Source organism: Diachasma alloeum, unplaced genomic scaffold (assembly GCF_001412515.2).
Source record: "Diachasma alloeum isolate Michigan unplaced genomic scaffold, Dall2.0 Dall_scaffold_00302, whole genome shotgun sequence".
Classification (NCBI taxonomy): Eukaryota; Metazoa; Arthropoda; class Insecta; order Hymenoptera; family Braconidae; genus Diachasma; species Diachasma alloeum.
In genome coordinates this window covers 980654-1008068 of record NW_021680441.1, presented here as the reverse complement: position 1 = coordinate 1008068, position 27415 = coordinate 980654, and the positions used below count along the sequence as shown (strand labels likewise).

The following is a 27415-nucleotide window of genomic DNA, read 5'->3' as shown; positions in this document are numbered from 1 at the left end:
CCGCTGGATTTTATTTTGTTTTGCATTGCAGAATCCGAGTGGAAAAGCTTAGAAAACTGACGCTCAAGCATTCTCATAAAAAAATCTCCCAAACTACTGGTTCGATTAATTCTTGTCACAAAATCCTCGTCTTGTTTTTTCTTTTCATTTCATCAAGAAAATCAAACAAAAAAACTTAGAAAATTTGAGCCGAGGAAATTGGACAGAAAATATCTCAATAGAATAAGTTGTATTAAAAAATCTAATTCTATTGCCCTTTTGTATCTTTCTTGAACATTTCAATAGAATCTGCTAAAAACTAATCGAAACTTCCTGGAGAATTTGCTAGATTTTTCTATGAAATGTTTTCACACGTGTGCTGCTGTCATTGACAGTCTCCAACACAACTGTTTCTGGACGGAAACTGGACTCATGTGTCACCGTGAGACTGCTTAGCTAAGACAGATTTCAATTTTGCTTATACTAAAAATTCCTTTAGAAAATGAAATGTCCATAATATTCTCAACTGATAATTAGTCGACGTGAGGAAAGTCTCCTCACGTCACAAGTGCAAGATTAATTTTGTCAATCAATAGTCATCACTAAACTCAATGGACTTTTTTCCGTGCTATTTTTCCACTTTCAAAATGTTTTTTCACATTTTTTCGTAACAAATTTCGATAAACACCTGTTGTATAACACAAATTCATCAAAAATCAATTCTCCAAACTCCCTTCTCCCAATAAAAGTCCCTAAAAAATCAATCGATATCAATTGTTCAAGTCTTTATTATTGATCCTTCATAATATTTACATATTCCATCGATAACTATTGCTTCACAATAATACAAAAGAAACCCCAGTGGTATATAAACTCTTTACAGTAGAAAATGAAAAAGAAAATTACCAATAACCGTCATCTTTCCGCGCCCTAACGATATCTTCCCCTCCCTTCTGATAAGTAAACTGATAAAACCAAAAGACAAAAATGATGAGAACAATAGAACAATCGCTCATCGAAATTGATTGATAATTTAATAAATTGCCTCGTGGATTTATAAATCCGAATCCTACGTCCTTAATTTACGATGAAAATATGGAATTCAATATACAACAGTCACTCTCTGTATTCAAGTCATCTTTGTTCAAACTGATTGATTAAAAGTTGTATAATCTTTACAACGGCTAATGCCGAGAGGGCATTCGTTCACTTTTGATTATTACAATAAATTACACGGTGTGAGGGGTGGTTGGAGGAACGTAATTATGAAAACTGTGGACTACGAGCCGAATGCAGATTGTGTGGACGACGAAGGGGCCGGGAAGATGGCCTGAGACGTCCCGGCGAATGATTTACCCGGTGGTTGATTCATTATCGGGGTGTTGTAGGTTTCCAGTCCGTATCGGGACATGAGGGCGGACAGGGCAGTTTTAATGCCTATGGTCGCTAGCTGGGACCATCTTCCACCGCAACTCACTGCGTCGTCACCTGCATACACTGCGTGGGCATCGAATGTTGTTTTGCCACTTAGAGGGTCTGGAAAATTCCATTTTGTGATAATGTGAGAATTAAACATCAGGGAAAAAGATGAATTAGCATAATTCAGGAGAAATTTAGTAGCGAAGCGGTAAACCGGGTCAAGTCGTTTTTTACTTATGGCGGGTTTTTGAGGAATATCTCGGAATCTGAGGGAGATAACAACATTTTTATCACGACCTTTTTCGTAACCCTCAATTGGCTCTACAAAAAAGGTCATAACAAAAAATTTTCTATCTCTTTTAGATTCGGAGATATTCAACAAAAACTGGCTAATAGTCAAAATCGACTTATCCCGGTTTACCGCTTCGCTACTGAATTTTGTTTTCGGTTTTGAGTGAAGGTCAAAACACCTTGAAAAGGTGTAGCTGAAAGGTCAAATGACCCTTAACGTTCTTAAGGGTTGTTCAACCCTCACAATCATTCGGCTCTAGACCCCAAACGTCCTTAAGGGCTGTTTGACCCTCAACTCTAAATATCCCCAAGGATTGTTTGACCCTCAAGACCCTCACTCCAAATATCCTCAAGGGAAAATGACTAGCACAATTCGGGAGAAATCTTGTTTTTGTTTCAGAATAAGAGTAAAATTGTCTTTCAGGGGCAAACGGGTGGGGTAAGGGTCTAATAACTTGAAACGTTCTTAAGAACTGTTTAATCCCCAAGACCATTTCACTCCGAACTCTAAACGTCCTTAAGGGTTGTTTAACCCATAAGATCCTTTAATTCAAGTCCGAATGTCCTTGAATGTCGTTTGACCCTCAAAATAAATTGATTCTCAAATCTAAACATCGTTAAGAGTCGTTCGACCCTAAAAATAACTTGATCTTCAACTCTGAACGTCCTTGAGAGTGTTCAACACTCAAGATCACTTGACCCACAACACAAAAAGTCCTTGGGAATCATGTCACTCTCAAAAAAATTCAACCCTCAACTAAAAACAAAAAAATTCATAAACTAAGTCTAACTAGTCGTTTGTCTTAATATCTCGATTTGCTGCAATCTCCCCTGCGTTTCTGAGGTATTGTAAATAATCCATCGTTAATTTTCTTTGTTGATTTTTGCTAATCAATGAAGTCAAATTGAATCAGAATTCACTCAATGAAAATTCAAAAATATTTTCAAAACGTTTTTTTTTTTCATTTCAATAAATTTCTTCTGGGGATTCTCTTGCGATTAATCGCCGAATAATTTTATCTATTATTTTTTATGAAAATAAAATTACCAGGTTGAGGAGGATTGAGCACTGGCAAATGAGCCTCAAGTTGTCCAGTTGGCCTTGAATTTGCTGCTAGACGTAGTTCCGTGTGTAGCTCCTCCAATAATTGCACGGCTTTTGGATCACTCTGAAAACAAAATCAAATAATCAAATCATTTCAAGAGATCATGTAGAAAAACTAATGATTTGCGAATTAGAATCTTTTAGGAGATTTTCATTTATCATGAAATCATAATGCTTCTCGCAGTATTGGAAGATGTTATAATCATTATTAATTGTGTATGAGAGCAATTCAGTAGCGAAGCGGTAAACCGGGTTAAATCGATTTTGACTATTGGCCAGTTTTTGACGAATTTCTGGGAATCTAAAAGGGATAGAAAAATTTTTGTCATGACCTTTTTTGTAGAGCCAACTGAGGGTTATAAAAAAGGTGATGAGCAAAATTTTGCTATCTCTCTTAAATTCCGAGATATTTGTCAAAAAATGCCCAAAAGTCAAAATCGACTTGACCCGGTTTACCGCTTCGCTACTGAATTTAAAAAATACTTTTCAAATACTTTAGAAATGCTTTAAAAAATGCTTTAAATTTCATCATTTGACCACTGAAAAAATCATAGCTTGACGTTTCATGAAATTTCACGTCATTTCCACGTAAAATTAGAAGATCGTCAAAATTATCGATTACAAAGCTCCCATTCGAAAGCAATAATTACCTCATTGTCCAACCGAAGGGACATGAGATCATCAACCCTGATAGGTTTTCCCTGACTCAAAGCGCCAGTGAGATGACTCAATTTCCTCGCAAGACTGTCCTCAGTATTCAAATCCATTCCCTGCACGTCTCCACCCTCGCACCGCTGGTTAGTCCTCGCTTTCAAGGGACTATTGTAGTAATAAGTCCCTGGTGACACACTGTACGTGTTTCCCTCGAGCATTCCATCATTGCTCTCAAAATTTGGCCCATGGGAGGTGAACCCTGCCTCCATTTTCAGTCTTTTCGATGATCTGAAGTCAAAAAATCCAGGAAAATTCTCATCAATTATTTTTTATTCATTCATTTAAACAGTAACAATCACTTTATACACAAGTCATGCCACAATTACTCTTCGTTTATTAATTAATATTGATTATTCGTCGATTAAATGAGAATGCAGACGTCACTGGAGGGGATGGAGGTCTTTAATTAATCGAAATCAATTGATGGAGATTTTTGTTAATTTCTGGAGAGGTTCGACCCACTGATGACCATGAGATTAAGACCAATGAGGTGATTAAATTAAAATAATCTAAATAAATCATTTACCTATAATGAACACTCTGTTTAAGTGATATTTATTTTCTCCCTCAATCATTTTGGCCACAATCTAACTCAATTATTTCCTGAAACACATTTTCCTGTTTTTAAAATTGTCATTTCGCTCATTTACCAATAATTTTTTGTTTTAAAATACATTAAGTTATGTTGCATTTTTATTTTGTGATTACAATTTCATGGGGAATACACTGTTGTATATTTATTTTTAGATTATAGTTTTTAGATTTCACGAGTTTGGGTCATGAAAATTAATTTCCCACTGGGAGAAGACTTTTTGGTTTCGTTTTTTTATTCGATTTGAGGAGCATTTTCTGGTGGATATCTCTGAATTTAAGGCAGATAACGATTTTTTCGATCCCAATTTTTTTGCAGAGAAGAATGAAAGCTACAAAAAAGGTGCGAACAAATTGTTTGCTATCTCTATCGTATTTTGAAATATTTTGAAATAGTTGGAACTGTTTTTAAAGGAAATAATTTTTTTTTCTTCTCATGTTCAATCAACCGATTGCGCTCATTTATTAACTTTTTTTTAATGAATAAATTAATGTTTTATATTTATGTGTAGATTACTGTTTACAAATTGCACGAATCTATGTAATGAAAATTAATTTCCAACTGAGAGAAGACATTTTTGTTTAGTTTTTTATTCAACTTGAGAATCATTTTTTGGTGAATATCTCTAAATCTGAGGGGGATAGCGAATTTTTCAGGTAGAATTTTTTTGTAGAGAAGAATGAAAGCTACAAAAAAGGTGTGAACGAATTTTTTGCTATCTATATCGAATTTTGAGATATTTTCAAAAAATTGAAACTGTTTTGAAAGGTAATACACTTTTTTCTTTGCTTTTTTTTCAATCAATCGATTGCATTCATTTATTAACTTTTCTTTAATAAATAGACTAATGTTTTATATCCATTTTCAGATTATAGTTTTTAATTGCACGAATTTGTGTCATGAAAGTGAATCCCCAACTGAAAGAAGACATTTTTTTGTTTTTTATCCAATTTGAGGATTATTTTTTGATAAATATCCCTGAATCTAAGGGAGATAGCGAATTTTTCGTCAAGAACTTTTTTGAAGAGGAGAATGAACGCTACAAAAAAGGTCCAATCGAATTTTTTGCTATGCCTATCAAATTTCGAAATATTTTCCAAAAACTGGACTATTTTTCAGGCCAAACACATTTTTTTCTTGATCAACAACTCTTGTTTCAAAAATAGATCAAGTGGCGTATTACATTATATTCACTTTGTGATTACAGTTTAAAAATTTCACAAAACTTTTTCAACTGAAAAGAAGCATTTTTAAATTTATTTTGAGGATCAGTTTTTGGTGCCTGTCTGTAAATTTAGGGAGATAACAAAATTTTTATTCTAAAAACAATTATAATGATGTCTAACGTTTATTCATCGACGAAAGATCACAAAATTATCTCATGAAAAACAATTTCCTATCGATTTCTGACTGAAACGGAGTTTTTCGCTTTTCAATTTGATTCGACCTCTGATTTTTAATGAATATCTTGGAACCTATAGGAGAAGAATTTCCCACAGTATCTTTTTTACGGAGAAAATCAAGAGCTACACAAAAGGTTGAGATGAATTTTCCCTATTCCTTGCAGATTCCAAGATATTCCCCAAAAACTGAAACTGATTTTCAATTGAAATTGACTTTTCTCATTAATTTCCTCGAAACCTATTCTCCAAGCATGAATTTCACCAATTCATCATCATTTTTCATGAAAAAAATTGATATTATGGTGTCTGAGATTGATGGAACCCCTACAATCCATAAATTTCACAAAATTATCACCCATAATTTTTCTCTAATTCGATTCTGAATACAATTTTTTTTTCTTTTTTCAACCATATTTTTCGTTTCTTTCAATTCAATGCCAAAATTTTGATCAATCCTTTGGAATGATTTTAGAATTTCCTCAAGAATTTTGAATGTGGAATGAAATCTATAAAAAAATTTTTTAAAAGTTCATCATTTTCCCCGGAATGAAAAATTAATCTCCCAATAAAGTAGACTCATCTCGTTTCACTAGTAAACATAAATAATTTTCATTTCTTATTTATCATACTTCCCAGTGTCCACATCTCCGTCAGAGTATCAGGCGACAAAAAAAAACAATGCTATCCTCAAAAAACAAGTATTCATGAATCTAAAATAGTAGCGAAGCGGTAAAAAGATTTAAGGATATCCACGCCTTTTTTACCGTTTTGTACAGACCACACTATAAATTCAGCCATTTCCAATCATCAAATTTGTCAATTGAATTGCGTAAGAAAAATTGGAAAAAATCATGAATATTCAGCGTCATTAAAATTACATTTCGCATAGAATTATTATTTTTTTAACATTCGTTGTTTATAAATAAATAATTGAAATTGTTTAAACTTTCAGAAACCTTAGTTTTTTCGGCATGAAATCGATTTCTGGTAAAATTCTGAATATGAATAAATTTGTTGCAACTCCGAACAAATAATTTTTATAGTGGAACATTGATTGTTTATAAATTATTTAGAGAAAATGCTCGTAACTTTCAAAAATTGCAATTTTTCAACGACATCAATCTTTCTCCAAAAGTAAACTTTCTCATTCTTTTCAGGTTTTTAAAATGTTTGCAAAAGTAGACAAGAATTTCAGTGGAGAAAAAATAGCCAAAGTCCACTTGGACATCGTTAAGGACAGACCACACTATAGATTCAACCATTTTCAATCATCAAATTTGTCAATTAAACAGTGTGAGAGAAATTTGGAAGAAAAAATCATAAATTATATTAAAATTATATCATTAAAATTACATTTTGCACAGAATTATTTTTTAAAACATTCGTTATCTATGAATAAATAATTAAAATTATTTACACTTTAGGGAGCCTCAGTTTTTTAGGCATGAAATCGACTTCTGGTAAAATTCTGAATACGAAATTTCTTACGATTTCGAACAAATGAATTTTATAGTGAAAAATTGATTGTTTATAAATTATTTATATAAAAAGCTCGTAATTTCCAAAAATTGCAATTTTTGAATTATTTCATAAGTCTTCCTCAAAATGTAGGCTTTCTAATTTCTTACAGATATTTAGAATGTTTTCTAACGGTTGAATATCGAGATTCAAATTCAGACCTGCAAAGTTTAAATAATAAAATCATTGTAAACTGTCCGGAAACTTAGTCTCAAATGGGGCTCAAATGAAAGCTCTGATGTTCGACAGCAAAAGTAGAGAGTAGAGCATTTCACCGGAGAAAAAATACCCAAAGTACTTGGATATCCTGAAATCGACTTAGCTCTTAGTTGAGTCTTCGAGGAATATTTTCGTAATGACCTTACATGGATGGTTATAACAACAATTTTCCTATCTGCCTTAGATTCCAAGATATTCATTGAAAACTGACCAATAGTTGACACTGACTTGAACCGTTTTACCACTTCGCTACTGAAAAACTTTGGATGAAAAAACGAGTTTTCATGTTCAAGTATTTATTCAGGATCAATAAAGACAAGTAAATGAATAAATTTTGTGAAATCAGTAGAATGCGTCACCAATAACGACTATAAAAAATACATGGAATGCATAATTAATTAGTCATATCCATCAAGCTCATTAATTCCATTTCCATAACTCCCAATAATCAATAAACCATTAAATCATAAAATGTCTATTAAACATTAGAAATTCAATGGAAATATCCCAAATTATTTAACATTCGTATAATTTTCAACTTAATTAACCCATCAATTGGGAAATTCATCACCAAATCAACGGCTCTAATTTCCAATTCCCAAACCGAAGAGAAAGATAAAATCGTATGAATTGGTTATCTCAATTCTTCAAAAATCGATAACATATTGAAATCAATCAATGAGATTGAATCCAGCGAATAATCTCCAAAAACCTCACCTCAACAAATTCTGAAATAAATTAAAAGGGTAAAGAATCTTTGTTTTATTCATTTATTTACAATACCAGTAATAATAATATTACTTAAATACTAATAAACCGCACAGTTACATCGTTGTGTCCCTCTCATCAGCCCTCAACCCTCTCTTTGTTCATATAAAAACCAACAAATGTGTTTATTTACATAAGATCGAAACATTATCCTCTAAATATCTATACAATTTCACCAAAAAAAAGAAAACGAAAGAAAAAAAATAATCCTGTGGAAATTGTTGATCAGTGATGACTCTGAAGACGTTGATTATTCACCAGTAATTAATCATAATTAATTAAATTACCTAGTCTAATTAACCAATTTACTGAATCATCCAGTTGATTTTATCGTCTCCATCATCCCCTCGTGTATAATGAATAAAATAATCAACACAGAGGGGATAAACAATGATAAATGAATAATGATAACAAATGTAATGAGTCTGCATTTCAATTTGTTTAAGTAAAAATAAATGCTGACGTGAAAATAATTTCTATCTAAATATCTTATCCACTAGATTCTGTATTATATACATTAAAAAATTTATATATAGTTTCTTCATAAGATATATTTATTTATTTAAATATTTGTGCTTCAACAGTCAGCTACTCACCCTCCAACGTCCCTTCCTGTTGCTGCTGTCTCAGCCTGTTCTCTCATCTGTTTTCGTCGTTTTTTGCTCCATAGCTCGTGACAGTCTTGCCATGTGGGTAATTCAGGTGCTGGCATTCTGAAATAAATTAAATTGATGAGAAAAAGGTTTTTTTTAAGAGTGGAGGGAATTTTTTTCTGGGTGACATACAACTCTGGCTGAACATTCCTCAGCCATGCACTCTTCAAGGCCTCGGATGCTGTGATTCGCTTGTCTGGGTCCAGTTCCAACATTTTGTCGAGTAGATCCAGGGCGAGGGATGGCATGAATGAAAAATCTTCTCGTAATCTGCGTCTGTGGGTTTTCTTGGCTTTCAGGAGGTGGAAGAGGGGGAGTTTTATCACAGATGGCCAGACTGCTGGGGTCGGGGTGCCACATACCCGGGATATCATGTCTAGTTGCTGCATTTCTGCATTACCCTGTAAGAATAATACATTTTTATCAATTCACTGAATCGATAGATCAATAATTTAAGTAATTCACCAATAAAATTCAGGGAATGATAATGGGATTAAAATCCATTTCTCAATTTTGAAACTGATAGGAAAAATATTGCAGACAATTTTTATGGGATCTTTCAATATTCAATTTCGGGTATTGAGCTCATTTGAATGTTTTCATTGAGTTCAATTGGATCCAATGGAATTTTATATTGGAGAATATTGAGAACAATAAATTTTTTTGTATTTAATCAATGGATTAATAAGTAAATTGACTCATCAATAAAATTTATGAAATAATTGGAAAAATCATATCAGTCAAGGTGATGGAAAAAATATTGCAAGTGAAATTTGAAGGATTTTACGAAATTAATCGGTCCATTTTGATTTTGTAATTGGAATTTTCAGCATTAAATTTCACATAATAGAGTTAATGACGTCTTTTTCGAATTGAATCGAATGAATTAAATTGAGATTTTTCTTTATTCACCGGAAATAGTGGTTTCTTCCAGAATAATTCTCCTAGAATGCAGCCACAACTCCAGACATCGATAGCTGGCCCATACCTCTCCTCCCCGAGGAGCAGCTCTGGGGGACGATACCACAGGGTTATGACTTTGTTTGTGTAAGGTCTCTGTCTGTCTTCAGCATTGTACAATCTGGCTAGTCCAAAATCAGCGAGTTTGACTTCTCCCCTGAAATGTCAACCAATTGAAAAAAAAATTCACTCACATAAAAAAAATGAAGCCAATAAATTGTGAATATCTGTGATTGTAAAACGGTTCCGGTACATTTTGACTATTGGTCATTTAAATTGTAAGAACATCTAATCATTAATAGATTATTGTCCAAAACATCAAGGGAAATTTTTTAGAAAAAAAAATTTTCATCTACAAAAAAATCCCTTCACACGTTCCATAGGAAAGATATTTTAAAAATTAAGAAACCAAAAATCCGAGAGGAACACTACTAAAAGAAACTCAAACTTCTCATTGTCAACAGATTTCCAAATTTCAAAAATCTAAAAGTGATTAACAAATCTACAATTTATTTGAGCGAACATCTCAAGTTTCGAATTATCTCAGTCAAAAAAATCAAGCAAAATTTCTCATCTGAAAAAAAATTGTTCCCAAGTGAAAAGTTATCTCAAGAATCAAGAATTTAAGAATAAAAAAAATCATGTTTGGGAAGAAATAAAAATGAAAGCTCAATAAATCTTATTATCGAGAAATTTCCGAATTTTTTAAATCAAAAAACGGTTAATCAACGAATCTGGAATCACAAGAATAAATTATACGATAAAGATGCTCCAAAAATTCTAAAAATGAAGAAACTACCAATTAACCCTAAGCAATTGACTGCCCATGAATCAATTATTAAATTATTCATATAAAATAAAAATTTAAGTTTAAGTTTGACATTTTTTTTTATTTTTCATTTTTTTAATAGTTTTTATTTTTTTTTCATTTCTTTATTTTCATTATTTTTATAAATCAATTATTAAATTATTTATATAATTGATTCAATTGATATAATTCAGCATGAATTGGTAAATCAATAATAATTAATCCCCCCCCCCCAAAAAAAAACCATTTCACCTCTTCCGTCACGAACTCACCTATTATTCATAAGAATATTGGAGCACTTGATATCCCTGTGCAGGAAGTTCTTGCCATGACAATAATTAAGACCATCCAAAAGCTGCTTCATGATACTCGCATTATTCATCTCATTGAAATCCACCATCCCCGACTCCAGCAGCCCCATCAAGTCATGATCCATATACTCAAAAACGAGATAAAAGCTCCCCTTATCCTTCCTGAAGTCCTTGGCATCCTGCTTATCAGTGACAATCTCCCTCAGATTGACAATATTCTTATGATTGAGCTGCCTGAGAATCTTGATCTCCCTGACAGCAGTGATGGGGAATCCCTCCTTCTCATTCTCCAACCTGACCTTCTTCAGGGCCACAAGCACCGCAGCCCTCTTATCCTGAGCCTTGTAGACCTGTCCATAGGTCCCCTCCCCGATCTGTGCGATCACCTCAAAAACATCAACACACCTCTCTCCCCAGTCCTTTCCCCCACTGGCAGACATGGGCATGTGGCAGTTTCTGGAGCTCCTCCTCTTGAGGATTTTCGGCCTCTTGAGCTTTGGTTTCGGTGCTATTCTGTCCACCTTCCCCCTGGGAGGAGTGGCATTAGGATCCTCTTCACCAGAGAAGTCCTCACCCCCGGGGATGATCCCTGGAGGCATTGGCAGGTCCTTGATTCCTTTTTTGACTCCCACCTTGACGCCCGGAGTCCCCACAGCCGCAGGCTTCACCTTCGGAGGGCTTGGAGACCTGCTTGGAGGTGAATCAATGCTCTCTAGATCATTCTGATTGATTCCAGGTGGCAGTGGTAGCTTCGACAGACTCTTCGTCTTGAATTTAATGATCGGAGTCTTCGGTGGATCCACTGACTTCAAGGGAACAAGATTGTTAGGGGTATTGAATTTTGAGATGGCATTGGTGACGAGACTGGAGGGCTGATGTGTTTGATGAGATGGAATTGGTATTCCAGGGGCTGGAGCTGTTGGTATTGCTGATGGCTCTGGGGGAGGTGTCCTCATTGGATACCCCAGGGCACCATTGTTCGGTGGTAGAGGAGGGGCTGGAGGTAGTGGTGGTGGTGTTGGCTCTGTTACTGAATTATCCACTGGCATTGGTGGGGTTTCCTGAGGGAGTTGAGGGAGAGGAGGGGTCAGACCAGCCTCGTCAGAGGGTTTAAGGGCTGGAGGTGCTGTAGGGGCTGGACCTGGTATCGTGACAAGCTCAGGCTTTCCCTCATTCACCTTTCCATTAGCTGATTTATCACTGATTTTAGCATCTGAAGAATTATTCGAGTCCCTCTCGTCGTTCCCCTCAATGATCTGCACCTCGTCCTGATTGCCAGCCTTCTCCTTAGCCTCCTGCAGCTTCTTATAAGCCAATTCCCTCATGTTCCTGTCCTTGACTAGTTCAGCGAAGAGACTTGTCTCGTTAATCTTCGCCTGTCCTCGTAGATTAATGGCTTTCAGACTCGATGGACTTCTCACTCTCGGTCTGTGAGGACCTGGTGATGGTATCGACGACCTTGAGGACTTAGGACTCTTAGATCTGTGTTTCCTCAGGGGTTTGTGGATCTTCGGGGATCGAGACTTCCTCGGGGATCTGCTTCTTCTCCTCGACCTCGATCTCGATCTTGTCAATTTTCTCCAGCTCCTGGGGCTTCTCGATCTCGATCTGGACAAGGCCAGAGGTACTCCTCGGCCTGGTGGACTCCTAGTCGACCTTGATTTCCTCTTATTGTCCCTTCGATCCTTCTCGTGATGTCTGTGACGTCTCTCGGAGTCATCCCTTCGTCGTCTCTTGCTCGGAGGTGATCCAGATGACCTGGGATCACGTCGTCTGTGCATCGTGCCTGGAGAGTATTCCCTTCGTCTGCTGGGGCTTGGAGTGTGACGCATCCTCAGCATTCCCATGGGGGAGTACTCTCTCCTCCTGGGGGAGGGCGAAGGCTCCCTTCGTCGAGGACTGGGGGAATGGGCTCGTCTCCTGGTTATGTTCGTCTCTATGGGACTCAGACTTCTTGTTGGGGATGGTGACTTCATTTGTTCTGGGGACTTTGGGAGCTCTGGGGTGAGGGGTCGCGGTGGCAACAGAGGAGTGTGAGGGGACTCGGTTCTTCTCGAGATTATGGTGCATGGAGGGGTGACGTTTCTCTCCTCACGGGGTGGAGACTCCAGGTCCATATCACTTGGGGATCTGTTGTCACGAGGGGTTGCTGGCGATATTGGCGAGGTTGAGTCCTTCAGGGGAAGGGGAGGGGACTCTGACCACGTGTCAATGGGCTTCGGAGGGTCTGGTGAGGGCACATCCTGCAGGATTCTAGGGGGTGATCTCGAAGCTCTCTTTGATTTACGTTTTTTCTTCTTTGAGGAGCTTGACGATGGGCTCAGAGATCTCTTCTTCTTCTTTTCGCGCTTGTGTTTCTTCTCTTTTCTCCTGACATAACGACGATTGTCTTCCTCGTACTCCGGGGACGGCTGGGGGGCCTCCTCCTGGGGGGAGTACTGGGCAGAGTGACGATGCATTGGTGGTGATGGCGATAGACTGATTGGTGATGCGCCGAGGGGACGAGGTGGTGAGGCATAGTATTTTGGCCGGAGGAGGGACTCCAATGGCTCACCGTCGGTGTAACTCGCACCACGGGACTCCTCAGACTGAATTTCACCCGCTTCGGGGCCTGACAAATCCTCACTGGAGACGTCCGAGTACTCGACGAGGGGCTTTACCACTGATGAGGCTACTGAGGGAATTGAGTCAAGACGATCGCGATTGTGCTTCTTCTTCTTCTTTGAGGTCTTGGATTTACCATGCTTACGGTGCTTCTTGTCGGGGAGGAGGCGGTTTAGGATGTCTGCCCCGCTTTCACGACGACGGGATTTGTATCGGCCATTACGATCCACACGGTCGAGATCGCGACTGCTAGGCATGTCACCTACTGGGAGAAATTTATGTTTAAAGTTGGGTAGACATTCGTTGATCTTTGGAGATTATAATCTGGGGTCAATTGGTATAGATACATTCTGGTTGAGGGTACGGTAGGGACGAGGCGGCGGGGCAAAGTGGACACTTGATTGATTTCAAATCTTTGATTAATAATATTTAATTTTTATATTCAATGTTTAGTTGATCATTTTTTAAGGAATCGCACATGAGCATCAGTATGAGGCACAATTTGTGTATTTCATTTTTTCAAAAGGGTATGAAGAATTTTGACAGGAGGAAATGAAGTTTAATCGAATGTGGAAAAAATTTGATTGTCATAAAATGAGTTATTTTTTATCAATTCTTTCGCGTTGATTTTAATTCTTTAATTTTAGGTAAATTGTCAATTTGGAGAGGAATCTCGGAAGAGCTTGAGTATGAGGCACAATTCGTGTATTTCATTTTTTCAAAAGGGTATGAAGAATTTTGACAGGATGAAATGAAGTTTAATCGAATGTGGAAAAAATTTGATTGTCATAAAATGAGTTATTTTTCATCAATTCTGTCGCATTGATTTTAATTCTTTAATTTTAGGTCAATTGTCAATTTGGAGAGGAATCTCGGAAGAGCTTCAGTATGAGGCACAATTCGTGTATTTCATTTTTTCAAAATCTTTGATTAATAATATTTAATTTTTATATTCAATGTTTAATTGATAATTTCTAAAGGAATCGCACATGAGCATAAGTATGAGGAACCATTCGTTCATTTCATTTTTTCAAAAGGGTATGAAGAATTTTGACAGGATGAAATGAAGTTTAATCGAATGTGGAAAAAATTTGATTGTCATAAAATGAGTTATTTTTTATCAATTCTTTCGCGTTGATTTTAATTCTTTAATTTTAGGTAAATTGTCAATTTGAGAAGAGATCTCGAAGGAGATTTACTAATTATCAATTTGTTTTTTTTATTTTGTCGAAGTTGATTGAACAAATTTGTTGCATTTCAATTCCTTAATTTTAGGTAAATTTTCAATTTGGAAAGGAATTCCATAAGAGCAAGAGTTTCCGGATTAATGCGTTCATTTCGTTTTTTCAAAAGTGTATGAAGTGTTTTGGCAGAATGAAGGGAATTTCTTTCAAACATAAAAAAGTCGATTTCCATAAAATGGATAAACATCCTTAAAATTTTCCAGTTTCTGACAAACAAATTGAAATCATTTGACGTAAAAAGACAGTGACCAGCTATTAGATTATGATTTTCTCTGGAGATAATCTGTGATGATTAAGAGATTTTTCAAATATTCATTGAACAATTCTATGAATAATTATTCCATTAACTTTAGTCGCAAACTAAAAACGAATGAATTTAGAGGAGTGTTTACTTTTTCTTTGGGATATTTCTACTTCAATTGAATTCTTTGAAAGCCAATTATTGGAGCATGATTTTACTCACTCCTACGACGGAAAATAAATAAATAAAACTGATGATTTTTCCCCGCGGAATACGAGAATAATTCTTTACTCATTTACTCAATGGGGAAATCGTCATAGTTAGACATTCAACACAACCATCGTAAAATTACTCGTTTATCTTTAGCATAAAGTGATTAAGAATTCGATGGAATTAGCATAAATTAGTTGATAAACCGTTTCAATATTTTCCTCGGATAATTCTCAGATCTTGTATTCCTTAAACCAATCACATCCAGGGTTTTGTTACGCGAATGATGAAAAACGATTTCAGACGAATCACTCCAATAACTCAAAAGCGAAAATTGAATAAGTCTGTTGGAATTGGGCGATGATAACGAGCAATAATTAATTTTCTTAAGGATATCCAAGTGCTTTGGCTATTTTTTCTTTAGTGAAATGATTTGCTACTTTTGTAGTCGAACATCAGAGCTTTCATTTGAGCTCCATTTGACCCCAAGTTTCTGGACATTTTAAAGATTTTTTGTAATACCCGACTAAAATTACAAAGTAACGAAATGCAATATATCCTTTGGATTTACACTGCAAATAAATCCGAATAGTGACGTCCATAAACATGAAAAAAATGCACTAGATCAAGAAAAATCCACATTAAAAATCACAGATATTATTTTCCAATTCCCACACGTGTTCCCCACAATAATTCCATTTTTATTACAAAAAAAAATTGAACAGAAGATATAACTAAACCGTGACAACAAGAGAAGTTATGCTCCCACAAGACGAAAAAATCATATTAAAAAAATCACTCCTCACAATTAGAAAAAAAAAATTCTCACCCCACAATCAGGCTTCCCCCCTTCCCCAAAAGATAAAAACCAAAAATTACCCCTTGATCCCGCATATGACAATGCCAACTTCTGGTTTCGTCCTCATGTAGCACAGTAACAGATACCGAGTGATACCAGTTCCCCCCGGCCCCCGAAATCCCCCCAAAAAACTCAATTTCCCTCGAAACAATCCTCGAACACTCACTCCACATATAAAAAAAAATGTTGAAAAAACCTCCACTACACAGTTAACCAGACATCACTACGTGCCAAAAACCGCACATACATGTACCCTACGCAGAAAAAAAAGCGATAAAATTTTTCACTGGAGAATATTGGCGAGGAATTTTTCCAACTGAGGACAGACCATAAAAATTCCGAGTCGACTGAATTTATTTATTCATCGAGAGCTCGAATGTCCATTGCCCACTGATAATGTCTACGTTTCAGGCTGTCCTGCGCCGCCATTGCTGTGGCACGTATACACGGGTATAAAAGGGTGTCGGCCTCCACCAATGGGTTACAAAATACCCCGTGCAAGCGATAAAAAACTCTGGGTTAATAAAATATATTTCTACTTACGTGAAACAATTGTATGAACTCACGATGCACGTGATGATACCTCGCATCGGACTCGTTGTTCAGCCAAATGATAATTTGGACTGGCTATTGTTGGGTGAATACTTTATTATTTATTTATTATTTTTTTAAATAAATAAACCGAAAATATTTCCTCCTTCGGGCAGCCTTTTAACAAGTTAAACTCCGATAATTAATGCTCGTTAAAACGATATTAATCGCGTTTATCTGTCGTTATTTTTAATGATAAATTTTCATTTTTATCAATGGTTTGATAATTCTCTTTTCATATTAACATTGTTCGAATAATCGATCGCATCATTCAGCATTTATTTTAGTGGATTAGAAATGTTGAAGGTGCTTTATCGTGCCTCGACTCCATTTCCATTTGGTCGGCAAGACGTGTGTGGAAGGAAACTAGCCGTTTTCTTCCTCTGTCCGTTTCTCCCACCATACCGACCCCTGAGAGATGAATTGCGAGTGTGACGTAATTGGACGATAGTGGCGACATCTATGGTGGGGGGATTTTCAGGGTTAGGGTGGGTTTTCATGATTGCTGAGAAATTGGCGGGAAAAATGAAAATGAGGGTGAAAAATCGATATTTCAGGGTTTTTGCTTCCGAAAACTTTTTTCCGCACTCGTAACGAAATATACTATTTCCCACGAGTATCGAACGATATTTTTCACGCTTCGCGTGCCTAAAAAGTTACTTTTTCACACAGCGTGATGAAAAGTATATTTTATTGCCATGTGACATACAATAGTTTATGGCTCTCGCTCAGCCCGGAAACCGCGATTTAACCGAGGGAATCGATGTTAGAAATGCGGTTTATTTACGGCCCTAGCGACATAAAATAATATTTTATGCCCCAGGTACCGAGAACCGCTTTCTAACCGAACAAAGTGAAGTTAAAATTCGCGATTTATCTATCCTCGGGACATAATATACTATTTCTTAAAATATTTATGTCTCCAATACTGGCGTTTTGATCCGTCGGAATGAAATAAAACATTCTAATAACCGAAAATTGCAAGTTTTTCGACGTAATATAAAAAATGGCAAAAACCCGTCGAGGTAATTTACGTAAATTACGTCGGTAAAAATCGGTGTAATTTACCAACGTAATCTACATCCAGAAAAAAAGGACAAAAATCACGTCGAAATTTCGTAGAATGAAAATCGTGACCATGTTTTTTTTTCCAATAGGGGAGTCGGGGGGTTGGGGTAAAACGGACACTTTTGACTTTTTTAAAAATGTTAATGCGGGGTTGAAATGTTGATAAAATTTAATAATTTTTTTTTTCAATACAAAGAAGAACTCTTTCCCTTTGTGACGAGCCTAAACCTAGCTCAGTTAATAAATTTGTTTCTGAATTATGAATAATTGAAAAAAAGTCAAAAGTGTCCATTTTACCCCACCCTCCGCTAAAATAATTCCGGAGTGAGATATGCCGTGTCAATGGTTTTCCACAGTTAAATTTTGAAGAAATCACCCCCTAATTTATTTATTTACATATTCAGCCACCATCACGATTAGATTTCGTCACCCCCGAAAAATTGAGATTTGAAATTTTCTCATTGCTCAATTTCTTCATCAACTATCTCTTCTCTGTTGAAGATTTTTGTCTGCAAAATTCAGGGTCATTCCAAACGGTGTAATTTACCAACGTAATTTACCCGTCCAGCCCTGTGTGGGGACGACAAGATTTTCGACAAAACTGAAATCTTGCTTGAAAAAAGTTGCCAACTTGACCGAAGTACTTGGATATCCTTAAGGCCCAGATATACCGCGCATGCGCCCATCCCCGGCCCCTCCGCGGCGCTCATTTCAAATTCGATTTTTCCGTCACAGAAGAGTGATAACCCACATCACTCCACATTCACCCCATTATAACCACATCGTCGCTGTTCTTTCCTCTCCCCCATAAAATCAATGTCCATTAGAGTGAATGACCAATACACATGTGCCCATTACGTGAAAACGTTAACCTATGCCTCACAAAATATAAAAATAAATGAATGAACAAACCAATGAATTGGTGTGCAACGCGAATTTTCCGAAGAATAAATGAAGTAATGTGAAAAAAACAAAAATGAAACTAAGAAGACTGCCCCTTACAGCGCGGATATCGAGTCGAGTTACCGTGGCATTGACCCAGTTAATTTTACCCCGCGATGCAGTAATAGCCTTTCCGTGTCAACCCAGAAAAGCTCGCAGCAGTGGTCGTGCAACGATGAGGAGAAATGGATCAGCATGAGAGGGATTTGATTGAAGAAATGAGGGAAAAGAGAATTCTCCATTGGAATTTTCGGGGTATAACGAATCTTCCGATTGCGTTGAGAGACTGGGGAAGTGAAGTTGAGGAGTTGTACTTGAAGGAGAATCAGATAACTGTGATACCTAGTTGGATTTATCAATTGACAAATTTAACGAATTTGTATTTGTCTGGGAATAAGTTGAAACATTTGCCTGAGGAGTTTGGGATAATGGGACGATTGAAAGTCCTGGACTTGAGTGATAATGACTTGAGGATTGTCCCTGAGGGGGTGACGAGATTGAAGACTCTGAGGGAATTGATTCTTGATGACAATTCGTTGAGTCAACTGCCTTTAGGTGAATATTAATTAATCAGTGGTGAGGTGGTTATAGGAGTTTGTGGATTATTCTGCTGATATCTCCGGAATGAAGAGGGCTTGAGGAATTTATTATAAGACATTTTTTGTAGGGAATTTTATGAACTACAAAAAAGATCTTATGACATTTTCTCCTAGAACCAATATTTTCTGAGATTATTTGACAATTAATGAGTGGAAATGATTCGAGTCAAATCAGTCAAATATTACATCTTTTTTAATTATGCTGTTAACTAAGATCTGAGGCGTTTTGCGAAAAAATGTCAGAGGACATTTTTATAGAGAATTTCGTAGGCTACAAACAAGTTTTTCTGACTTTTTTGTTTACACCCACTGGTTCCAGAGATATTTGCAAAATCATAGGAATATTGAATAATAAACTTGAGATTTCTGCAGATATCGAGAATTTCGACGAGTTGGAGAAACTCTCGTTGTGTGGGAATAATTTTGTTACCCTCCCAGAGTGGCTGGGGTCATTGAACAAACTTCAGAATTTGTTGGTAGATAATAATTGCCTGGAGGAATTACCGAATCGTTTGACGCTGGCTCCGTCACTCGAACTCGTTTCTGTTTGTTCAAACAGGTGAGTAATTCCGTATGAGGTATTCCCCGCTAAATGAAATTGATGACGATTTTTTCTACGATGGGGGAGGGGGCTGCGGAAAGATCTCTCAATTTTTTTTAGATTTTTTCGGCAGTCCAGTTTGGAGATGTGATTTTTTTCTCGTTTTTCCGTTTTTTTTCAATAACTCGAGTTCTATCCATTCGATTTTAATTTATTAAGCGTCAAAATTTTTTGTTTTTTACTACCTATAAGAATATTTTTAGTAAATTTTTTTTTCGATCTTTAGATGCTCATAATAACAACTTTTCGAGAAAAAAAGTTGAAAAAGTGGAATTTTGCGAAACATGTCACTTTTGATTCGTTTTATTTTTTTTTCAGTATTTCTTATAATCGAAACAAGTATTTTGAGCCATCATACAAGTTAGGGACCCTCATGGATCGATTTTATTTTCAATTTTTTCAATTTTTTTTTTGAATTTGACTATATACCTATATATTACATATTTTTTCGATACACAATGGACGTCATTTTAGAGTATTTTGATCAAATTGCGAAATTTTGAAGAGAAAAAATTAAAAATAAAACAGATCCGGGAGGATGCTCAACTTGAATGACGACTCAAAATACTTGTTTTGCATTACTGAAAAGAAATGAAACAAATCAAAAGTGACGTAATTTGTGAAAATACAACTTTTTCAACTGTTTTTTAGAAAATTCGTTATTATGAGCATCCAGGAATCGAAAAAAAAATTACAGGAGATCACAGACGGCAAAAAATGGAAAATTTTCCAAATTTTTTCATCGATTATTTTGGAAATAGCTTCGAAAGGAGTGAGTTTAGAGAGAAGCATCACAGGACTAGTTTTTGAGATATTGAGGAAAAACGGTATTTAAACAAGTTGTAATACCTCAGGAACTGCTGGACCGATCTGGCCGAAACAGCGCGCAAAGTTGAGCTCAATAATAGCTACAGTGAGCCCAAAATTTTAGATTTTTATCTACCAATTTCACCGTTTTTGTGTTGAATTTTCTAAAAATTTATCACCAAAAATCCAAGTCATCGGATTCATACATCCAGACATGACCCTAAAAACATCATTTCTTCACGTTTAAGGGTGCCAAGTGAATTTGGCGATGACCTTGAAAATTGACATTCACCAACAAAGTTATAATTTTTTAAATTAATAGTATTAGACAGATGGTGAACATCGGTGACAATTTTAAAATTTTAGAACTTATGGATATCGAGGAATTAAATAAACAAAATCAGTCTTATACACGGCCTCTTATGGAGTTTTGATTAAATTGAACGTTTCAACCCCCTAGGAACTCAAGAAAAATTTGAAAAAATTTGAAGATATGGGGAATGATGTGTTCAATGTGATGGCGACAAAAAACAATGGGGTACCGGGGTGAATAAGAGAGATATTTCAACCCGCCGTACCCATTTGATCCCATGCTTTCTCGAGGTTCGTCACGCGAAATAGAGGATTTTCCGCATTTATTTTCTCAATGTCTAGTTCCGGTTGCGGGTTTGAAATTTCGTCGGATGGATGAATAGATATTTCTCCAATGATGGAGGGAAAGAAAAAATTTGTTTTGAATCTTTTTTCAAATTCACTTGGCACCCTTAACATTCTAGGCCATTTCCAATCAAAATTAGAAAATCGAAAAATCGGTCAAAAACACGACTTCCATGCGGAAGCAAACAACATGAAATGTGCCTATTTGCTGTCGACTAATTGATCAAATTTTGATCTTTCAGATTGAAACACTTACCCCTGAACTCCTTCATGTCTCCCACGATGATCTACTTCAATTGCAATCCAAACATGAACTACATCAGCTACCCCCTTCTCTGTCAATTCCTGGAGATGGGATGGGACGATGGGAAAAGTTGTTTTTCCGCGAATTTGTTAGTAAGACTCGATCAGAATCGCTCCCAGTTACTAAAGTCCTCATGTCTTCTTTCAGAAATGTCACGGAGATGAGGCCCAATCATAGAATTCGACTACACGTCGATTTGAGTTCAGAGAAGGAGAACTCCAATGGGACTGCAATCGTTAGATTACCAAGACAATTAATCAGAGTCTTTAGTGTGGAGAATAAAGAGCCAGTGTCGTTGTGGGAATTGTCGTTGAGAACATTGTTCGAAAATAAGTGAGTAATGATGTGAAAATATTAATTAGAGATGGACGGGGGGGGGGGCGTTGGGGGGACTTGTTAAACACAAGAACGTTTAGGTTGGAGGGTCACACAATCCTCAATAACGTTCAAGGTTAAGGGTCATATGGGTCAAATGGCTCAACTCTAAATGCTCTCAAGGGTCATTTGACCCTCAATACCATTTTAGTTCCAGTTAAGAGCAAAAAAAAGTTTTGCCATTTATTCCTAGACACAAAAACGAATGCAAAATTGAATGCACCAATTAATACTTTTTTTTCTTTATTTTTTTCCGTCTCCAAAGTTATGAAATCTATCTCAACAGCTCGATCTGCCCTGAACCCGCCATCTTCCACAATGTGTTATTCAACGGTCCAATAAGCATCTGCTTAAGCAATCAGTGCCACCAGCCAATCTTCACAGAAGCCTGGGTGACTGTCGGCACCAGTGAGGAGGTGGCCCTCCTCATAGTTCTCCTCTTCTGCTCTCAAAAGTGCGCCCAAACCTTCGACTTTGTCTCACATGGGATCAAAGTCCTCACCTGGCGTTGTTAATTAAGATCAAATAAAATGAGAAAATTATCCTCGTTGACATAAACTGATGTATTCCAGAAATCAAGAGAAATTATATTTTCTTAGAGAATATTTTCATTAATTTAAGAACAAAACAAATTGTTATAAATGTCTAGATCGTTGATTTTTAGATGTTTAGGAATTTATTTATATACAAGATTGTCACCAAAATGTACAAATGCAAAGCGATGTTATCGTATTAGCCTTTGAGACTAATCAACTTATGTATTTATTGAAATTGTTGAGGAAATCATTGTCCTTCCATGTTCAAGCGAATTCAATAAATTATAGCAAACTCGATAGAACGATGTTTATCTCTTTCATTTTTGTTCGAAAATTATCTTTCTTGCAGTTTCTTTTCTAGTGGAATATCTTGGAAAGATAATTGTAACGATTGAAGGACAAATTAATTTTATTGAATTATAAAAAATATATTCTTTTCTAGTTTTTTTAGTTCCATTTTTGAAGAAAAAATTGGGAGGGGGAGATTTTAAGCGAATATGTTGGATGGGGTTTACAAAAGAATGTCGAAGTAAATTTTTTTATATAAATTTTGTCAGCTGCAAATCATGATATTTGACATTTTCCTTAATTCTCTTGGTTTGGGAGACATTTTGCAAAATAAAGTTCTCATTTTTCAGAACTTCCAATCAAAAACATTTCGTTTTTCTTACACATCTGCTAAAAGAAAAAAATTATAGAATATTGAAAACGACAACATCCTCACCATTCTCCTCTGAGTTTTATAGTAGCAGATGTGTTTCGAGAATAATTCAAACTTCTGAATTTTTAATGAAAACATTTTGCATTATTTTGACAATATCTATTGAAGGAAGAGATTGATCAAAATATGTCAGAACACAATTTTTGTATAAAATCTTGTACAAAAAATGTTTTCTGACATTTTTCCTTCATTTTCTTGATTTCAGAGATATTTTGCAAAATAAAATACACATTTTTTTCAGGATTTCCAATTGAGAACATTTCATTTTTTCAAAAAAATCTAACTAAACAGATTTATAGAAAAATATTGAAGACATTTTTTGTTAGAAATTTTCGAAGAAGTAAGAAAATATACAGTAGCAGATATATTTCCAGAACTGTTCAAACTTTTTTTAAATTTTTAATGAAAACCTTTTTCTTTATTTCGAAAGTATCTCCTAAAGGAAGAGATTGATCAACAAATATGAAAACATATTTTTTGTTGGAAATCTCAACTACAAAGCATTATCTTCTAACATTTTTCTTCAATTTTCTTCGTTTCAGAAATATTTTGCAAAATAAACTACAATTTTTTAGGACTTGCAATTAAAAACATTTTGTTTTTAATTGCAATTAAGCCGTACAAATTATCTTGGGATACCCTGTATTTCCAGAATAATTCAAGCTTCTTCTCCAGAATTTTCAATGAAAACATTTTGCATTATTGCGAAAATCGCTCATGAAGGAATGAAAAAAAAGGCGAGACATATTGTGTTGGAAATGTCATCTCCAAAAAAAACATCAACATTCTCCTCCACCCCACCAGATCCAGAAATATTCACAGACTAAAATCCCCTCCCACAGAAATTCCTCAATTACCAGCGCACAAAAATAATAAAATCACTCCCTCTTTCAATTACTTCACCTCGTCGCCTATAATTTATTATTTATAATATATAAAAATGAGTTACGCACAGAGAAAATCGAGAGCTTTATCCCTGTCAATGTCGCATTTGACTAGAGCCTTGGAGGCCTCGTCCTCAGGGAAGCCAAGGTCCTTCAACGTGCAGAGGTCCTCGTGGTATTTCTTAGCCTTCTCAGGATCATGCTGAGCCACATCCATGGCCTTCTCCGCCTCATCCCCCGGCATTCCCGATTCTTCGAGAGACTGAACAGCTAGGAGATACTCAACGACTCTCTTGTTGTCTGTGCTTCCTAGATTTCTGATAGCTCTTGCCGACCTGGGTAGAGGAAAACCCATGTCACTGAGGTGTTTAGCTAGCTTCTGATCGTGCTCGGATAGTTCTGGGAGGGGATTGGACAGAGTCAAGGGACTCGGGGCAGTCAGGGGTGATTTTTTCGCCTCTGGAGTCGTCTCGGGGTCTGGGCTTTCCAAGTCTGGCCATGGCTTCCAGTTCTATTGGGAGAAATAAAACGAGATGTGATGTCATTGAAACAGCGCAATAAAGTTGAGCTCAATAATAGCTACCACGAGACAAACTTTCCGATTTTTATCTACAAATTCTACCGTATTTATGTTAAATTTTCGAAAAATTAATCACCAAAAACCCAAGTTGTCGGATACATAATACAGACATGACCCTAAAAACATGATTTCTCCACGTTCATAACATTCTAGACTATTTGCAATCAAAATTAGAAAATAAAAAAAAATCGGTCACAAAAACAAGGCTTTCATTCGGAAGCAAAAATAAAAATGAATTGAAAATCTTCAACTCACATCGACGCAGGGTCTGTCCTGCAGAGTCCTCTGCAGTTCCTCCACAATAATTGAAATATTTCTACACTTATCATCCCCCTGTATCCTCTCATTATTATCAGCCTTATCCTCCTCATCCTTCTTCTCCTCTGGACTCTCCTCAATACTTAACTCCTTCAAAATGCTCTCGATCTTGGGTGCAGGTGTCCACTGGGTGTTGGACTGCAGCACTTGCGCCAGTTCCTCCATCTCATTGATGGTCTTGAGCTCAACGTTATCAAAGGGACTGCTCGTATCGTTATAAAAGTCCTCGTAATTAAGCCTATTATATTTAACGTTAATGTCGATGTTATGTAGATCACTGTGGGGTGGGGATAAAGGCTGAGGCGTGAGAATTGTTGCCTCTGGTGCTGGTGCCACTTTAACTGGCAGTGGAATCATAGTGTCTTCTGGAGACGGTGGAGATGGCGTTGACGATTCAAGCTCTCGTTTTTTTCTCCTCTCGAGACGTGCCTTTCGGGCCTCGGCATTTGCTAGTCTAGCTTTACGCCATTCTGTCACCTAAAATCATTGAATAAATGTTGAGAGCATGAAATGAAGAAATTAAATGATGAGAATTAAATAATTCTCAAGGGAATGAACATATTTTACGAGGAAAAATCTTCAGCCAGAGTTGTATGTTCCCTAAAAAAAATCCTTCCACACCTGAAACAAAAACTCTCTTCTCGACAATTTAATTTACTCCAGAATGCTGGCACCTGAATTACCCATATTTTTTTCTATCACCTTCATAATTGAGAAATGGATTTTTGAATAAAATAAATACCTAATTTTGGAATTAGTTTCATTATTGACATTTAATAAATTTGAAAAAAGGAATAAATTTTTTTATGAGAAGAGAAAATTACACAATAATAACTAGAGATAAATGAATATAGGAGGAATTACCTTCTCCAGAACAGATCTCTCCAAGTTGAAATCATAAGTATATTTCGAAATGGATTTTAGAATAAAATAAATACCTAATTTTGGAATTAGTTTCATTATTGACATTTAATAAATTTGAAAAAAGGAATAAATTTTTTTATGAGAAGAGAAAATTACACAATAATAACTAGAGATAAATGAATATAGGAGGAATTACCTTCTCCAGAACAGATCTCTCCAAGTTGAAATCATAAGTATATTTCGAAATATCAGGAAACTTGTTATTATAAGCAGCAGGCAGTCCGAATTTTCTCGGTGGCTTGTAGGCCTCAGCGATCTTCACGTTGACTCCATCCATGCATGAAGCCACCTGGTCACACTGGGATGATGACTTCGCCATTATCCTTATCCTCCTCTGTAAAAAAACAAAAATGAGAAAAATTCATAACTAAATGGGGGAAATTGACTAAGAAGGAACTTTTAAATAATCAATATCTCCTGATCGAATGATACGATTTGAATAAATCAGGTCTCATTTTCAAGCTTACAAAAAATTTTAAAATAAAAACAGTGGATTTTATTTGGTCGATCTCCAGTTATTGATGATTTAAAAAGGTTCGTTTCATCCTACTCTCCTCTAATAAAACAAGTAACAAATGAATTAAAAAAATAGAATAAAATGTTATAATAAATAACAAAGAGTAGGTATTACTCATTAATATTAGTGATGAATACAATAACGACGAGAAAACGAATGGAAGAATTAGCGAGTAAATAAACAAAAAGAATTCAATAAAATAGAAGTAACCAATTAAATGTGATAATAATGAATGCTTCATGTATTTTAGTTCTGTCTTGGGAAAAAATTGATTTTTATTTATTCATTATTTCTTCAAACCTGCGAAGTCTACCAATTTAACGAAGAATAATGGACATTTTTTGTTAGAATTTATGGAAACATAGACAGTAAAAAATGATTAAAGAACAATTAATAATTGTCCTATGGATTTATGAAACTTAACCTCAATTATCTTCTAAGAGATTCATATTTATTCTGTGAGAGATGAAAAATATTTCGCTGAGGAAGAATTTTTGATAGAAACTGGAGTGATTCAAAATAACTATATTCGAGTTTTTTCATTTTTGTCTCGGGAGATTCTCTTACCACAAAAAATTAACAAATTGATTTTTATTTATTCATCAGCTTTCCTCAAGCCTACGAAGTCTGACGATTTGGCGAAGAATAATAGATATTCTTTGTTAGAATCTATTAAAAATGTGCATTGAAAAATTAAATTGAATTAAATTAAAGAATTAATAACTGTTCCGGGGATTTATGAAACTTAACCTCAACTATCTTCTGAATGATTCCTGTTTACCTCGTGAGACGAAAAATATTTTATTGATAACGAATTTTTGACGGCAACTTGAGTCATTAAAAATAATAAACTTCAAATTTTTCTAATGTTGGACATCATTGAGTGATCTATGGAGATATTACTGATGACTCACTTTTTTCGTTCGGAGGTTGAATGGGGTATGTTACACTGGAGAAATCATTGGACACTATTTTTATTTAGTTATCACCGCGATGATTTAACAGTAATTGGGGTCTAAACATTTCGACATTCATGAGCTCGGGATTTTTTGACAGGAGAGTATCAGCTCGTCACGTTGGTCGCGGCCATGTT

The 27415-nt window shown here is 35.7% G+C and overlaps 3 protein-coding genes across 12 annotated transcripts; 1 reads left to right on the top strand and 2 right to left on the bottom strand.

Annotated features, from left to right (window-relative positions):
* Positions 1-749: 749 nt before the first annotated feature.
* LOC107039639 (cyclin-dependent kinase 12) lies at positions 750-16872 on the bottom strand. Of its 7 annotated transcripts, none has more exons than XM_015259364.1 (8): positions 16442-16872; positions 10702-13609; positions 9574-9778; positions 8794-9062; positions 8605-8721; positions 3445-3736; positions 2738-2858; positions 750-1515 (listed from the first exon to the last, which is right to left on the bottom strand). In XM_015259364.1, exons 2-8 carry the CDS (start codon positions 13599-13601, stop codon positions 1259-1261), a joined length of 4161 nt encoding a protein of 1386 aa, XP_015114850.1. In that variant the 5' UTR covers positions 13602-13609; positions 16442-16872; the 3' UTR covers positions 750-1258. The 7 variants fall into 7 exon arrangements, 6 of the variants coding, with proteins under 6 accessions (XP_015114850.1, XP_015114851.1, XP_015114854.1 ...); XM_015259365.1 differs by having other exon boundaries at positions 10702-13606; XM_015259368.1 differs by having other exon boundaries at positions 10702-13606; positions 16465-16872.
* Positions 16367-22675, top strand: LOC107039641 (leucine-rich repeat-containing protein 28). 4 transcript variants are annotated; one of them, XM_015259374.2, is made up of 6 exons: positions 16367-16535; positions 18622-19054; positions 19471-19657; positions 21406-21555; positions 21615-21800; positions 22108-22675. In XM_015259374.2, exons 2-6 carry the CDS (start codon positions 18685-18687, stop codon positions 22355-22357), a joined length of 1143 nt encoding a protein of 380 aa, XP_015114860.1. In that variant the 5' UTR covers positions 16367-16535; positions 18622-18684; the 3' UTR covers positions 22358-22675. The 4 variants fall into 4 exon arrangements, with proteins under 4 accessions (XP_015114860.1, XP_015114861.1, XP_015114859.1 ...); XM_015259375.2 differs by having other exon boundaries at positions 18562-19054; positions 22129-22675; XM_015259373.2 differs by having other exon boundaries at positions 18562-19054.
* Positions 22105-27415, bottom strand: LOC107039640. The gene is made up of 5 exons (XM_015259370.2): positions 27237-27415; positions 25942-26139; positions 24819-25358; positions 24053-24494; positions 22105-22344 (listed from the first exon to the last, which is right to left on the bottom strand). Exons 2-5 carry the CDS (start codon positions 26122-26124, stop codon positions 22322-22324), a joined length of 1188 nt encoding a protein of 395 aa, XP_015114856.1. The 5' UTR covers positions 26125-26139; positions 27237-27415; the 3' UTR covers positions 22105-22321.